General features: G+C 54.1%; 1 protein-coding gene across 1 annotated transcript; it reads right to left on the bottom strand.

Moving 5' to 3' along the window:
- Window positions 1-503: 503 nt before the first annotated feature.
- On the bottom strand, window positions 504-3,695 carry ZNF281 (zinc finger protein 281). The gene has a single exon (XM_016211579.2). It carries the CDS (start codon window positions 3,693-3,695, stop codon window positions 1,128-1,130), a length of 2,568 nt encoding a protein of 855 aa, XP_016067065.2. The 3' UTR covers window positions 504-1,127.
- Between the last annotated feature and the right edge of the window lie 11,121 nt (window positions 3,696-14,816).

Here is a 14,816-nt window from a genome sequence, read left to right on the forward strand (position 1 = left end):
AATCACCTACTGGAATGTAACTCATTCTAAAATTGAAACTGTCAAGACCAGGAAGTCCCAGAACTCTTACAAAGAGGGTAGGTTAAGAAGAACCAAAAAAACAAAAAAAAACAAAACAAACAAAAAAAACACCCAGAAGTGTGGGTGCCACGTAACAACATAAACAAGAGGACCTCGTCTCCAGGCTATGTATAATAACACCACCCCCCCAAATTTCAGAGAGCTATGCAATTCCAACTCGGGCTCTAACCCTGGAGCCCCCCGGGGCTTCAACCCTGCGCCAGGTCAGCTGACTCTCAGTGGAACTGCAGCCTTGCTACACTGGGGTAAGGAGAGGGCGGCTTTTTTTTTTTTTTTTTTCCTTTCTCCTTCTTCTAGTAAAGCTATCATTCCAGGCTTTGAGCAAAGATCCAAGAATATCTGTCCTACCAGGCTGGAATGAGCGTGGTCCGGACGTTCAGAGTACGTTTAGAAGCTGCAACAGCATACAGGTAGCCAACATCTCAGAATTTTGGATCAGCCCAGATGGAGACAGCAATTTGAAATGCTTTCAATCCCTTACTCAAACGGTGAAACGTAAGTAAATCGTTATCAGCCCAGACAGAGCAATTTGAAATGTTTTCGATCCCTTACTCAAATGGTGAACCGTATACCGCACTATCTGTAAAATGGACACTCCATCGGTGACAGCGTACAGAATTCCCATGCGTCGTTACACTTTCCTGAGAGTAAAGCAATTAGAATAACCTTAATCCTAGCAACAAAGTTTTTTTGTGTTTTTTGTTTTGTTTTGTTTTTTTGTAGGGTTTTTTTAAAATTTTATTTTATTTTTTTGCATTTAAAACGTTTGGGCTAGTCCCTGACGATCTATACATGTAAATTTGATTGCTAAACATTGTCACTTTGAATGTCAAACTATTTTTAATCTATTGATTTTTTTTGATTAAAAATCATAATAGAAACAGAGCTAAAATCACGCTAACAAAATAAACTAAATATGAAAAGTTGCATTGAAAGGCATTACATTATTCTTAACAGGATCGTGTACAAACATTCCAATGGCAGTGTTCTCAACAACAAAACAAAACTACATCAGAAGACCTCCAGCCTGGGTCACTCGGGGGCCCTTACCTGTAACTCTGGCTGGTGGGGGTCTTGACTCTTGTACTACATGGCTCACTCACATCAGACATCATGTTTGTGTACCCTGAGAAATCTGACACTGAAGTCCTGACTCTATGGTCCACTTCACCATTAGAGTTACTGACAAAGGTCATTGGCACCCTGCTGCCCGACTTAAACTGAGAACCGAACGCTTGTGCAAAGTTCTCAATCTGGTACGTTGTTCTAGGCTCTACGTCTTTCTGAGGATCTATCTGGCTGGCTAACTCCTGAGACGGAATCTGAAAGCTGGTTGAGGACTCTAAGTTCTTCTGCTGTTCCTTCTGGCTGGTCAGTTTCTGAGATGAGGACTGGAAGGCCGAGGAAGTCTCTAAATTCTTCTGGGAATCGATCAGGTCATCTAGCTCCTGGGAGGGCGTCAACTGCTGATGGGTGGCATCCAGAGCAGACAGATACAGACCTGGCTGAGACCCGAACAACATCCCAAAGGGAGGCTTTGGCAATGAAGACGGCAACACTGAGGTAACAGACTGGCCGAAACCACACTCCAGAGGAGACGTAGTGTAAATCTGTTTTTCCGGGAACAAAGTGTGGTTGTGGAGAGGTGAGGACAGACTGACAAACTGGAAACCGTGTCCAAGAGTAAAACCTGCATTAGTGGATTTTTCAAACGCCTGCTGGAGGTATTTGGAGTATTCTTGCAACATGCTCGCCTTGTCGCTGGACGGGGTCTGGGTGCCCGGGCTCAAGTTCTCCTCTTGAACCAACTCCGAGTGCTCTCCTGAGGTGTGTAAATCCACTCGGGGCTCGGTTATGTTGAAAGGATCCTCCTTCTGGCTCTCCGACTTGTTGGAGTACTGATCCAAAATACTCTGCAAGACCTCGTCAGGAATGCCGGACTTGTCGTGACAAGACTTGATGTCAGCGTTCAGCGCCGAGGAGTCAATCAGCGACAGCGGGGCGTCGCTGTCCAGAACACTGACCCCTGCGGCCTGGATGACGGACGGCTGGGAGACCATGTGTCCCACGTTGATCGAGAAGGCACTGTTGCTGGTGGCGGTGGGCAGGTATCTCCTTTTCTTGGAAAACTGCATGGCGTCGTCGTAATTGCTGTTCATCGGGCCTTGCTTGCCACCGGCGCCCTGGAGGAGGCCGATGGTCTCCGCGCTGGCATTCGACGCTATGCCAAGGGAGCCGCCGGGCTTCCCGGACAGAGGCTTCTGCCCGACGAGGTCCGGCAACGGCGACACGAAGTTAAGGTAGCTCTTGTCTGTGTTCTTCCTGCTCCCTTTCTTGAAGATCAGTTTTGGCACCCTTTTCTGAAGCTCGTCGATCCCGCTGCCCAGGAGGCCGCCGGAAGACAGAGCGGGCATCTCCACGGAGTAGGTCTGCATGCTGATGCTGTTTGCAAGCGGCGACTCGCCCGCCTTGCCAGCCTTGTGTTCCTTGTTCTCCACGGCCGCGCTTTTCGACTTGGATTTCCTCCTGGAAGAGCTGCTGTTTCCCTGAGACAGCGCGGCCAGGTTCCCCGCGCTGCTGTGGTTGGACGCGCCGGGCTCCGCGCTCGCGGCCCCCTTGGCTATGGCTTCGCCACAGGTGCGCCTGTGTTTCAGCAGCCTGTCGGTCCTGGAAAAATACTGCTGGCAAGTGTCACACTTGTATGGCTTTTCTCCGCTGTGCGTCCTCTTGTGTCTCTCCATGTGGTACTTCTGGATGAACTTCATGCTGCACTGGTCGCAGCCGAAGGGCTTCTCGCGGCTGTGGATCTTCTCGTGGCGCTGCAGCAGGTACTTCTGGATGAAGCCCATGCTGCACTGGCTGCACTGGAAGGGCCGCTCGCCCGTGTGGATGAGCACGTGCCGGCGCAGGTGGTAGGAGCTGCGGAAGGCCGCGCTGCAGTGGTCGCACACGTGCGGCTTCTGGCTCGGCGACAGCCCCGCGCCGCCGCCGTCGCCGTCGCCGGCCAGGGCGGGCTTGGCGGCGGCGCCGGGCTTCCTCTTGGCTTTGGTTCCCTGAGATTCTGGCTTTGGCCTCTTCGCCTTCTTGACGCCCGCGTCCGGCTTGGGCTCCTCGCCGCCGCCCAGCAGCCCGTCGCGGGCGTGCGGGCCGGGAGGCGCCGGGCCCAGCGCGCCCAGGTCCTGCAGGGCGCCGCGGCCGCCCTCGCCGCCGCCCAGGCCCGGGGCGCGCTCCTCGGCGCCCGCGAACAGCCCCCCGTAGGGGTGGTGCGCGTGCGGCTCGTCGGCGTCGGCCGGCTTCTCCTGCTTGATGCTGACCAGCGGCTGCAGGAAGCCCCAGGAGGCGCGCGGCGCCGGGAAGGCCGCGCCCGAGCCCGCCGGCTCCTTCTTGAAAGTCATGTCCGGGGCCGGCGGCGGGGGCGGCTCGGCCGGGGCCGCGGGGGGGGCGAGCACGCACTGCGGGGGAGGGGCGGCCGGGCCGGCCGGCCGGGCGAAGCTGGCGACCGGGGGCAGCCGGTGGTTGAACATGACCAGGCCCTGCGGGAAGCTGGGCTCCATCTCCGCCCGCCTGCCGGAGCCGCCGCCGCCGCCGCTCGGGAACCCGCCGCCGACTCTCATGCCCCGGAGGAGGCCTGGCTGCGGAGGGAGGACGGAGAGGCGGTGGGGCCGGGCCGCGCTCCCCCCGCCGCGCCGCCCGCGCCGCCCGCCGCCGCCCGCGCCGCCCGCCCGCCGCCCGCGCCGCCCCGCCCGCACTTACGGTCCCGCCGCCGCCGCGCCGCCGCCGCCGCCGCCGCCTCCGGTTAATAAAAATAACGCCGTCCTCTCCACAATGGAATTAAAAGCCTCCCCCGCTCTGCGCAGGCGCGCCGCGGGGTCTGCTGGGAGCGGCCGGCCCGGCCCGAGGGGAGCGCAGCGCGGACGCTGCGCAGGCGCCGCGGCTTCCGCCCGGCCCGCCTGTCAATCACCCGGGCGGTTGGGCGCAGGGGCGGCCCGGGGCTGGGGGCGGGGCCGGGGCGCGGACCCTCCCCCGAGAGGCCAGGCCGGGGGCCGCCTGATTGGTGGGCGCGGGCCCGTGCGGAAGGGCGCGCTGCGCGGGGACCCCCTCCCCCGGGGCGGGATGTCCGGCGGGCGGGGCTGCGGGGGAAACTGAGGCCCGCGGGCGGGGCGCGGCCCGGGGCCCCGTCAAAGCGCCGGCGCGCAGGTGGCGCCCCCGGGGCCCGGCCGACCGCCCCGGGAGCGCCGAGCCGCGAGGCCCAGCGTGGGCCCCGGCGCAGGGTCCGCGCCCGCCGTGGGGCCGCCTTCTCGCGGGCGCGTCCTCCGCCCGGGCGGGACAAGCGGGCCCGCGAGCCGCAGGAGCGGTACCGTTACAAAAAAAAAAAAAAGCGTTGTCCCGCTGCCAACCTACCCGAGGGCTGCGGGAAGAGGGCCCGGCGTGGCCCGGGCGCGGCCGCCCCGCCCGTGAGGCGCGCCCACGCGCGGGCCCGGGGCAGCTGGACGCCCCACGGCCCCGCCCGCCCGGTGCGTCGCCGCCGGGCCCCTCGTGCGGCGGGTGGGAAGCTGGCCCGGGCCCCCCGAGGTGCCCGCGGGGGTGCACCCTGCGCGGCCCGAGAGCACCCGGAGGGGCGCGCCGAGCAGGGCTGGGGCGCAGGGACAGCCTGGCATCGAAGCCAGGTCACCGCAAGTCTAGGGGCTGGGACCCAGGGACAGCCTGGCATCGAAGCCAGGTCACCGCAAGTCCAGGGGCTGAGACCCAGGGACAGCCTGGCATCGAAGCCAGGTCACCGCAAGTCCAGGGGCTGAGACCCAGGGACAGCCTGGCATCGAAGCCAGGTCACCGCAAGTCCAGGGGCTGGGACGCAGGGACAGCCTGGCATCGAAGCCAGGTCACCGCAAGTCCAGGGGCTGAGACCCAGGGACAGCCTGGCATCGAAGCCAGGTCACCGCAAGTCCAGGGGCTGGGACGCAGGGACAGCCTGGCATCGAAGCCAGGTCACCGCAAGTCCAGGGGCTGAGACCCAGGGACAGCCTGGCATCGAAGCCAGGTCACCGCAAGTCCAGGGGCTGAGACCCAGGGACAGCCTGGCATCGAAGCCAGGCCACCGCAAGTCCAGGGGCTGAGACCCAGGGACAGCCTGGCATCGAAGCCAGGTCACCGCAAGTCCAGGGGCTGGGACGCAGGGACAGCCTGGCATCGAAGCCAGGTCACCGCAAGTCCAGGGGCTGAGACCCAGGGACAGCCTGGCATCGAAGCCAGGTCACCGCAAGTCCAGGGGCTGGGACGCAGGGACAGCCTGGCATCGAAGCCAGGTCACCGCAAGTCCAGGGGCTGGGACGCAGGGACAGCCTGGCATCGAAGCCAGGTCACCGCAAGTCCAGGGGCTGAGACCCAGGGACAGCCTGGCATCGAAGCCAGGTCACCGCAAGTCCGGCATCGGCGCCTAAGGGACCCGCGGCACCCCAATCGGCGGCCCCCTAGCGAACCGCGCTGCTCAGTCCCGGCGCTTTCCCGTGAAAGCTGGAACCACGGGCGCAGCTGTTCACGCCGCGCGGGTAATGCGTCTCTCGTGGGGAGCACTGCATGTGTGTCCCCCCTTCCTCTCCCTCCCCCCCCCCAGCCTATTTTCTTAATGAGCGTACAAGCCCGTTTTCATCACAGTTTCTCATGCGAAAGGGAAACTCTCCCCGCGCTCCGAGGAAAGGTGGTGAACGGACCCCCGCGGGCCTCCTGAGCCTGCCGGGGACCCTGAAACAGTCTTCAGGGAGCCTCCTGAGATCAGAAACCGCCCTTTCCCCGACGCCACGCCGCTGCGCGCAAGCGCTCTGCCCCTGGGGTGGCCACGTCTGCTGCCCAGAGTAGTTTTAAGTGTTTTAAAAGAAAAGCCTGGAAACTTTGGGCAGCAGTAACATGCTAGCCGACGCCCGTGAGGAGCGAGGCCCAGCCCTGGCTCGGGGGTGGGGGTGGGGGTGGGGGCCGGGGTGAGCTGGGATGCGCGCGGGCCAGTCCACCCGTGAAGGGCAGTGGGACACATGGGAGAAGCCGGCTTCCTTCCCCGGTTATCAAGATAAGAAACCTGTCATTTCTCTCGCTCACTCTGCAGCCTTGAGCTACCCGGAGCAGGCGGGCCCGCCTGGTGCGCCCCATACGTCAGGAAGATGGAGAGAGCCTGTAAAGCACAAGGGAGGGGGCAGCTGCGAACGCTAATCACTTCGGCAGCGGGAACACCTGAAATAAACTTCCCTGGGAACAGACAAAAGAAGACACACTTCATCAAGGTCAATTTATTTTTCTATTTTTCAACATTAGCAGGCGGTGCCGTGAGCATTTATGAGATAACAGGCCAGCCCATCCCTTGCAAGGGGTTGGGGTTGGGGTGCGTGTGTGTGTAAGCTATTTAGTTTCTTAGAAACAGAAAATTAAATGCCACCTCCCCCCCCCGGGCACACGGAATGTTAATGAGAAAAACCAGTGTGCCAGCCTCTGCGAGAGAGCTGGGTGATGAAATGAAACTCGGGAAGTGTCCTCGAGGTAACCAGAGAAGTAGCAGTAGCATCAGTATTTGTAAGCACTCGTTTTAGACCGCAGCAACTAGAATATATTTGCAATGGGGTAAACTTTTAAATATTAAAGTATAAAACAGCTAAAAGGATAAACTTAGGGTAATAAGTAGGAATGGTTTTTAAATAATACTTAAAATACCGGTTTAAGTTGAGATGAAATTTCTCATGGTCAGTGGCCTACGTTTTTACTGCATCCTATGGATAATAAAAAGTCCCCCAGATCTGCTATTTATCAGTCCTTAGCTATAGAAAATAATTAATTGTAAAATGTAAGTTAAATCTCACCGTTAAATCCAAGATCTTAGTTTTATTTATAAAGTAAATAAAATAGAAACTTGTTACAGGTCATAGCGAGGAAGACACCTGCCGTGTGTTTTTATCATACAGAGGAAATAAAAATCCACATTGTGCTATTCTTGTTAGGTACTAATAAACCGAGTATTAAATGGGAATCTGGACTAAAGTCTGGAAGTGGCTCAGGTAGTTAGCGATATGCCGCTTTCAAAAGGAACACACTGCAGGAACATGTCGGTGTTTGTTTTACCTCTGGATCCATACATCTTACAGATCCTGGAAACAATCATAGAACAAGACTGAAAAAACAGAAACAAGTTTTGTTCTTGTTAGTTTCTTTTAATTGACTTTTATTTGTTTAGAACAATCTTAGGTTTACAGAAAAACTGAGATGATGGGGCCAAGAGTTCACATATATCCCACATCTGGTTTCCCCCATTATGAGCATTTTACATTAATATGGTATAGATGTTATAATTAGTATTCACTTTCAATACTATCTATATAATTTCTTTTTTATTGAATATATTGAATAGTCTATATAATTTCAGAACTAAAACTACTGCAGTACATACATGTATTTGTGTTAATAAGAAAGATTAATAAAGAGTTTTTGAACAATAAAAAATTTCCGTTTGGGTCATAACCTTTTAAAAATTCAAGTACGGTGAGAGTCTCGTCACTGTGTACATATGATGTCCCAAAGCTCCGTCTCGACGCTCCATCAGCCTTACAAGCCGCCTTCAAGGTCTGCACGGCACTCAGTGACTTCATCCTGGGTAGATGGGCCTCATTTTACAAGCTACTTCTTTGCCCCTATTCTAGATAATTCAAGAAAAGAATATTTCTTCTCTGATTGATGAAAAAACCCCTATAAGATAATGGACAGTCCTTCCTTTAGTAATGCTGAGTCTTTATTTTGAATCGTGTTATATAGATAAGGGAGGTCACTCCAATTTTAATTCCATTGATGACACGGGAGTATTTTGTCTTGTGCGGTAGATGAGTTCCTGCCTGAACACAATTTTCTGTAAACTGGACAATGTGCACTGTGGTTTCACACTCCACCGCTTCTTTCCCCCCAGATTTCACAGGCTCTTACGATCTTAGGGATCTAACTCTACGCAACGTCATAAACCCCTCGCTGCTGGGTAAACACCCCATGGTTTCTGTTTTCCAGCGGGAGGAATCGAGAACAGACACAGCAAAACAGAAAAAGTCTAAGCTGCAGTAACTAGGAGCCACTTTTCAGTGCCTGCAGAGAGACTCCCCCTAGGAGCAGCCGGAAGGAACCAACTGCCAGATTTCAACCGGCACCGAGATTTCTGGAACTCCGGTGCCGACCTTCTGTCCTGCCAGCGAGGGAGAGCCCGAAGCGTGCCCCGTCTCTGAGACGCACGGTCCCTCGCCTGTGCTGGCAGCTTGTGCTAGGCCCCGTCGGATCTGCTCATCCACAGCATATAGGGTGTGTTTATCTATAGGCACCAATTCCCAATGCTCTCGTCACAGTGAAAATAACAGTCATTGGTCAGGAAGCGTCCCAAGTGTCGCTGGGTGGCTGGAGCACGTGTGCGCTTACTGGGTGGGAGCCAGGACCAGGGAAAGAACTGAGGGGGGGATATTACATCTGGTACTGTACAAGAGTTAAAAATAGAAACTTAAGGGGAAGAAGGGGGGAATCATCCTTCCATTTCATTCTCCTTTATCTACAAAACATGAAAAACCGAGGCAGCTCTGGCAAGTTCTCCCTGTGACAGAAGTCCACGAACAATGCCTGCCCATCGATCCGAAGGTGGACACCTAGTCTGTTATTTCGATACCGATCGTCCTGTCCCTTCAAAGTGGACCACAAGCTGCCACAAAATCAGCCTTCTTTTAAGGGGTAATACGTTGTCCCGTGAGACAAAGGACAGGAAAGCGCCGTGGACCCAGCCCGGTGCCTCCTGGAGAGTGGGAACAACATTAACAACGGGGAGTTGGAGACTCGCTCCGCATGCCCAGGGCTAGCAGTCCAGCTCCCAACAGAATGTTCTCTCCCAGGCACCTCCGCAGAGGACACCTGGTAACTCTCGGGTCACCAGCTTCAAGGTCGGGCGGTTGGGGAGGCCTGTTAAAGCCGAGGCTGGTTGGGAGCATTGCGGTTTGATGGGCCCGTAAGCCCAGGGCCTCAGTATCCAGCAGTCCTGGTTCTCTTCTGGCCTGGGAGGCCGCACAGGACCTCAGGATGAGCACTTGGGCCAGTGATGCTCAACTGCTCCGTGCCGGGTTCTGTCTCTCTACCGCCCCTCACACGCTCTCCCAGTTGCTGGGATACGTACCTGTTCCCATCCAAAGGCTGCTAGGTAACCGCCTCGTCAAACATCCGTCTCATTACCATCGTTTCCTGAACGTCTTTGGATGGATGAAGGGACGATGCTGTGTGCACTTGTTTATTTTTAACTCATGCTCCAAACAGTTCCTTATGGGGGGACTAAACCCCACAGAAACAAGAGCCTTAGTGAGCAGGGTGTGCATATTTGAGTTTTAATCAGGGGAGTGATGAGATCATGAGATTTTTAATTTTTTTCCTTCAATAACTAGAGTGGCGATGAGGAAGGTGGAGGGAAGAGGCGAGAGTAGAGGCAGGGCCCCCAGGTAGGAAGTTGTCGTCGGGGTAAGAGCCCAACACTGGAAACGGCCGTGAGGCTTTGGCGAGGTGCAGGGATACGAGCGTGTGGCCGTGGATGCTGAGTGGAAGTGGCAGGAAGAAGCGAGAGCCGAGTTCCAGATGGTTCTGACATTTCCGGCTCCAGTGATGGGCGATAACACGTTGCATATTTTATGTCTGTCGAATGGGAGTGTGGTCCTGTGAGCGACTGGACACGGAGGTTTGGGCCTTGGGAAGACTCTCTGGGACAGAGACTGGACTGGGAATCGTCAGAGTACTAGGTGGGCTGGGGGTAGTCAAAACCATCAAAAGCCATCAAGTAGGAAGCGTGTAGAATAAATAAGGGCGATGGCCTTGGACAGAGCTGTGGGGAATGTCACCTCGGCTTCAGAGACGAGCAGGGAGAGAGGAGTCGGAGGTTGAAGGAGGGAGTTTCCATGGGAGAGGTTTCCAGAGGAACAAATGATTAGCCACAAACAAACGCAGACGCTGGAGTAGGAAGTCCTGGCTCCGGGGCCTAGCTCTGACCCTGCTGGCTGTGTGACCTGGGGCAGGTTACTAAGCATCTCTGTTCCTCACGTTGGTCGAGTATAAAATGCACCCAGTAATAGTACCTGCTTCATTGGATTGTCATGGGAATTAAATGAGTTAGTATTTGTAAAGTGTTCAGTACAGGGCCCAGCAGGAAGCAATTGTTGGGTGAGTTCCACCGATTGTCACTATTAGATCAGATCAGAAAGGACCTGAAAACGCCCTTGCGTTTGGGAGTGATAATTGTTCCATTTACATCTGAGAACCTACCCGTGTCAGGCCCTAAGCGAGGTCCTTGCCCTTGATGAGGCTCCCACTCTGGAGCATCACCAAAGGCTGCAGATGACAGATCAGAAGTTTTTGGTAAATGTAAAATTTAAAAACAAAACAAAACATCTAAAGAGTGGTCTCACCTCCTCTAGGTCCAGTTCTGAATCAGAGGGTCCCAGGAACCTGCGTTTTTGCACAACCCCAGTTGTCCTGGTTCATAATAAAGTTCAGGAGTTAATTCCAGCTCCACCAGAAACTAGCTCTGTGACCTCGGGCAAGCCGCGCGGTCGTCTGGGCTCTGCTTCCTCCTGTAAACAGATAATAATAGTACCTACCTCAGCGAAAACAAGCTCAATTTTTAGCACAACACCTGGCTCAGATAAGCATTCTGCACGCGTTTGTTATGCAAAATAAACAAATTGCGGTTCTCAGGGACAGTCGGCGGACAAGAGTCTGTAACTTTAGGGAGGCCGGACTTCGCCTTATTTGAAGACGAAATTAATTCACTCTTGCATCGATTTTCAGGTTGTAACCAAAAGGTTGTAGGGAGCCAATAAATTGGGAAGGATTTCAGGACAGAAAAGAGTTTTGGGAACAAAAACTGTCACCTGTAGCTTCCTTTCAGTTAAGATGATTGGCTGGGTCTGGCAGGCAGAATGCCACACACAGGGGTTACCGTTTTTTCTGTAAGAATTGCAGCATTTAGTTTAAATATTATATGAATGAAATGACAGAAACCCAAGTCAAACCAGGTGCAGCTGATAAAGGGGAGGAGGTGTGTTGAAAGGATACTGGGGTAGCTATCAGAAGCGACAAAACAGCTGAAAGATGAAGCCTAGGAATCCGAGAGGAGGGTTGGTTCTCTGTCTGCGTCTCGGGCGTTGCTCTCCAGCCTGCTCGCGGCCCCTGGGAGGAGTGGCGGCCAGCAGGGCCCGGCTCCCGTCCTCGCCCCTCCTGCACACAAGGGGAAACCGGCTTTTCTGGCTCACAGCTCTCGAGAGAGGATCCTGGCCCCAGGTGAGTCCCGTGTCCCTCAGTGGACCGTCACTGTGGTCTGAGGAGTGGACTGTTGGGATTGGCTCAGACCGGTTCACAAGCCTGCCCTTGAACCAGCAAGATCATAAAAGGTGACCACTTCTTCTGTTCAGACCACTCAGCCAGAGCCAGGGGAAGGACAGGGACAGGGACAGCCCCCTGAGGAACGTCACCTCCCCCAGGGAGTGTCACTACGGACCCGGCCACCGTCCTCGGGACTCACAGCTTAGCGGGGGAGCAAACACACACACTGGTACGTGAGAAATGGGGAAAGGCTACGAATGCGCAAGATGGTATCAGTGAAACACAGTGTTGGGTGTTAGAGGCTCCTGGAGAACTGGGATCGAGTCTTAAGACGGGAGCAGTCATCTCATGCCTGCGAGACAGTCGCACTGTTAGGACAGGGCCCGGCAGAGGAACGGCCAAGCACATTGTGGCTTATTGATGTGACACAATATCATGCAGATATCAAAAAGTTTTTCATCCTGCAGAAAACTGCTTAAGATACACCAGTGAAGGGAAACAGGCTGCAAAAAGGTATTGTTTTTATTGATTTCAGGGACAGGAAGGGAGAGAGAGAGAAACATCCACGATGAGAGAGAGTCATTGATGGGATGGGCCGCCTGCTGCACGCCCCCCACTGGGGGTCGAGCCCGAAACCTGGGCGTGTGCCCTGACCGGGAATCGAACTGGCACCTCCTGGTCCATAGGCTGATGCTCCATCACGGAGCCACTCCGGCCGGGCAAAAACATGCGTTTAAATATAAAGAAAGGAAACGTGCCACAGGATTGGTGACGATTCCCCTCGAGTTGTAGGATTACCAGACCAACTGAATTTCCCTTATAATACTATGTATCTTTCAAATGTTCTATTTCTTTTATGATCAGAATAAATGATCATTTATAAATTTCATATATGTTTTCTAAAAATGGATTTTAAAAGACTTTTAGTAGCATGGAACAGTGAATATATCCCAAGGTGTTAAATGAGAAAGAGCTACACACAAAGTTGTATCATAATATAATCACTATATAAAAATACGCATAGAAAAAAAAATTGGACAAACACCAAAAAAGTTTAAATGTGGGGTCAAGTTTAAGAAAATGCCTTTTTCCTGCATTTTCAGGCTTGCTTTCTCTCGTTTCTCCGATGGGTTTGTGCTCCTTAGGACTTGCCCCTCCAAGTACCATAAAAAGGGCCCCACGGACATAAAGCCCAGTCGGTGTGAAATGCCCTGCTCGCCACGCGTGAGCCGCATCGGTTACAACCTCGGCTCCCCCGTTCCTTCAGAAGACGTCACCCCACGTTTCTAGGAAAGCGCTTGAAAGAGCCTCTCAACGTTTCCGCAGAAACGGGCCACCTGTTGTGTTTCCTAGAACCTCCCAGGCGGTCAGAGCGAACAGCTCCACGCTTCCTGTTGTGTCTGGACTGTCATCGCGAAGACGGGACGCCTGGGCGACCCGGGGCTGCGGGCGAGGCCACTGTCCGGTGACGACCCGGAGGAGACGAGTTCTTGATACGAACCCAAAAGAGCCCGCGGTCAGTCTCTCTCGTGGGGTTTGATAAACTGTCCCAGGCAGACAGATTCCGAGTCACGGCCGTGGTCTGCTGGAAAATTTGAAAAACAAAGAAAACGTAACCACCTTGGCGCGTGGAACCGAGCTGTGCGTCCTGCCAGAGCCGCCTCTGGCTGTTGGAACCCGTGGGGTTTGGACTCCCGAGGGCAGTGCCTGTCCAGGCGCTGAGGTGACCCGACATGCCTTTCGGGGGGACTCCGTCGGGACGTGAGTTACTGACCACACGTCTTCGGTGCTTCCCCTGAGCCCCTGTGGCTGTGTGTTCAATGGCCCGGAGCGTCGACCTTCAGAGCTCCTTCTGCAGCCTCCAGGAGACAAACACCAACTGGGCAAAATCTGCTGTATGATACATATACCAGCCCCCCAAAAACTTTTAGAAATAAAGATTAAGCATAAATTCTTACTGTTTTTGAATCAACAATGACACAAGGCCAAGATGTTTGGAAATCCCCGCTGAGGTCTCATCCCAGTACCTGCAGGAGCCAGCACTCCTGGGGGGAGACCTGGGCAAGCTCCCTTTTCCGGTCCCTGACATTTAATCTGTCCGTTCGTAAACATTTGCATTGGCGCTTGATCTTTTGTCAGTTAGGTTTATGGAGCATGATCTCGCGTTGGCCTCAGTACATCCCGTTTTTTTAAAGAAAAATGAAGAGAGTAAGGGACTTGTCCAATGTTGGAAAACAGAGCAGCGGAGCAGGGGCGGCCCCGGGGAGCGTGGCTGCTGGTGGGGGCTCCGCTGCAGCACCGTGGCCAGGGCACGTCCACGTCTCGTCTCTTTTGTATTTTGCCCACTTGATGGGGTAGACCCCAGATTCGTTGGTGAATTTCTTAAAAATACATTATTTTTTTACTTATTGATTTGTTGGCGGGGGGGGGGAGAGAAACATTGATCGGTTGCCTTTCGTATGCGCCCCGACTGGGGATGGAACCCACAACCCAGGCATGTGTCCTGACCGGCAGCCTCTTGGTGCCCAGGGCGATGCTCAGCCACTCAGCTCCTCTGGCTGGGCTGATACGTGGATTTTATTTTTTTAATACTTGAATTTTTAACACTACTTCAAACGGTTCGTGATAACCACTTATCTTGAAGCCCAAAGTCAGGATTCAGAGCTCTCTCCTAGTCTGTCCTCGGTGGTCGTCTCTGCCAGCGGGCTAGACTTTCATTGTTTTGTGTCACAAGCGTTCCAGTGTCACGCTTCCTCCTTCACGGGTCCACCTCGAACACCGCCGTGTACCGTGAGTACTGGGACGGACGGGCCTTTCCTTCCAGGAGCCTGTAAAATGCACGCAGACCGAGCCGGGCTTTCTTGGTGGGTGTTAAATCAGTCAAAGGGACAAAGGACATTAAATTTCCCACTCAGGCAAGACACGCGTTCTTCACTTCTGCTGGATTAAAATTAAAATGTATAAACAACAAGCTTTCATGATATCGACATCCACCCATTTTAAACTCTGTTCTCTCACCGGGCTAAGGAAGTCCTGTAGGTTTTACATGTTAGATCATAATCCATAGCCCGTAGGACTTGGATTGAGATTTTAATACTCGTTAACGAGAGATGTAAGAAACAGTAGGGCTTTTATTAATTCAGTTCAGCACACATTTATCGATGTTTCTTTCGGAGCAAAAATAATTAGGACAGCGTCTTTAACCTCTGTGAACTCACCATCCAACAGGAGACGTTTCCACCCCGTTTTTAAACTACTCCAACCCCTTTTTTTACTAGGAGAAGACCCCGTCCTCACTGAAGAGCCGCTGTGCCCGCTTCTAACTCCCTGGCCCCTCCCTCGTCCTGCCACCTGAGCTCAGCGCCCCAGGAGCCTGCGTC

Source organism: Miniopterus natalensis, chromosome 21 (assembly GCF_054644295.1).
Source record: "Miniopterus natalensis isolate mMinNat1 chromosome 21, mMinNat1.hap1, whole genome shotgun sequence".
NCBI lineage: Eukaryota > Metazoa > Chordata > Mammalia > Chiroptera > Miniopteridae > Miniopterus > Miniopterus natalensis.

Coding starts and splice junctions, on each gene's coding strand:
- ZNF281 (XM_016211579.2), bottom strand. CDS start 3,695: ATGAGAGTCGGCGGCGGGTTCCCGAGCGGCGGCGGCGGCGGCTCCGGC.